This window comes from Frankliniella occidentalis, unplaced genomic scaffold, assembly GCF_000697945.3.
Source record: "Frankliniella occidentalis isolate FOCC.00 unplaced genomic scaffold, Focc_3.1 Scaffold344, whole genome shotgun sequence".
Lineage (NCBI taxonomy): Eukaryota > Metazoa > Arthropoda > Insecta > Thysanoptera > Thripidae > Frankliniella > Frankliniella occidentalis.
In genome coordinates this window covers 228,998-230,664 of record NW_026267467.1, presented here as the reverse complement: position 1 = coordinate 230,664, position 1,667 = coordinate 228,998, and the positions used below count along the sequence as shown (strand labels likewise).

Below are 1,667 nucleotides of genomic sequence, written 5' to 3'. Positions count from 1 at the left end.
TTCGAGGTCGGCACCTCAAATGAAAGATTGGACCTAGTAGAGACCCTGTGCAAAGTTTGGGCTCTGTGCGATAACGTTTACCCGACGCGCATCGCGATTTTAAGAGCAGGCTCGAAATTGGCGCGCAGCAGTCCGCCATCTTATCGGCTCTGCCGTGCTGACACGGTGGGGTTACACCCAGAAAAACGAAAAGTTATCACAACCGTCCGATGGTTGTGAGAACCAAGTTTTAGGGTCGAGCAGGGACAACCATGAAATATAGCTGAATCAACAATGTCCATATTGTTAGATTTATACAGTTGTGGAGACAGGGATAGGGTCAGGCTGACCATGTACCCTTTCTCTCAACCATACACAACGTTGTGGGAATGCCAAGATCAAGCACTAACACAGCCTTCGTATCTCTGAAGTTCTGAATTAACCCGACGTTATGGTTACAGTCCGACACTAACCATATCATGGTTGTGATAAACATGAGATATTTAATAAAGCACTAACAATATGTGACAGTTGAGACTACCATATATGGTAGTCCCTGGCCCTGAATGAGTGTAATATTGTTGGCTTGAATATCAGGTTACTTGATATGACTTTAAGATTGCAGATTTTCTCTGAATTTCTTATTTACAGTGAAAAAGTAAGATGGAGTATTGATTTGTCTTGGTTGTCATTTTCGTATATCATTCAAAATTTTAGAAACATTCTTAGTTTGAATGAGTTTATTCCTATGATTTTACAAGGTTTATACATTGATCAAACTAACAATCCTTATAAGGAAACAATCAAATTTTGTAAAAATAACGAAAAGAGGGAGGAAAGTATCAGCGTCACCACGCTGATACTCGCGGTCCCGCCCCGCCTCGGCCGGGCACGCGCCTCGGCCAGGCACGCGCGCCGACGCCCGGCGCAGCACAGGGGCAACGCCTGAGATAGTTACGCGTGCCGATTGAGCGCACCACTCATAAGATATTGAGATATGATGCTGGAGCGGGTCTCACCCGCTGCCGAAGGGAGGCAGTCTAGTTATACACCTCAAACCGTTCGGTTCGGACCACGCTGGTCGTGGGTCCCTGTCCACCGTTAGGTTGGACCATAGAGTCGCGCCCGTTAGGGTCAGTCAGTGAAAGTGCAAGTGTAGATAACAAATCCCGGTGTGTCGAGTCAGTGCTGCAACAGTAGTAACTCGGAGTCTTATTATTTACGAACCCCTTCAATAACTATCCGGAGTGAGCAAAGAGTGGACAAGTGCGTGCGAGAGAGAGGGATCACCGAGCCCGTGACCATCAGTGGCCCACGTCGCCGAGTGCGGACGTAGGCGACCACATCCACACCTGAGGCAGAACGGCTGCCTACCCAGCGGGCGCCGAGTGCATCGGCGCACCACCACCTGTCCAGAGCCAACGCCTGCGCGTCACCACCGAGCCGCGCAGACAGCGTCAGCAAACCAAACACCTCAAAGACTGATATGGTGCATATCGGCCGTTTGACTCCATGCAGCCAACAAAAAGGTGAGTGAGAACCACCTAGAATTAAGACACACCTGTGCAGTGCCAACATACGCGATAATTCAGTATGCAGTACAAGAAGTAGATCAGGAGTCAAAGAGCACATAGGGAGAAGCGGCGTCTCAGAAAAAGCAAGAAAAGGAGAGCAAGCAAAATGGGAAC

At 48.6% G+C, this 1,667-nt stretch overlaps 1 protein-coding gene across 1 annotated transcript in view; it reads left to right on the top strand.

Annotated features, from left to right (window-relative positions):
• Nucleotides 1–273: 273 nt before the first annotated feature.
• The window catches only part of LOC127751104 (uncharacterized), a 13,553-nt gene continuing 12,159 nt past the window's right edge, over nt 274–1,667 (top strand). The window contains exon 1 of the mRNA XM_052274168.1: nt 274–318. Within this exon, the coding sequence (XP_052130128.1) occupies nt 274–318 (45 nt within the window). The remainder of the gene's footprint in view (nt 319–1,667) is intronic.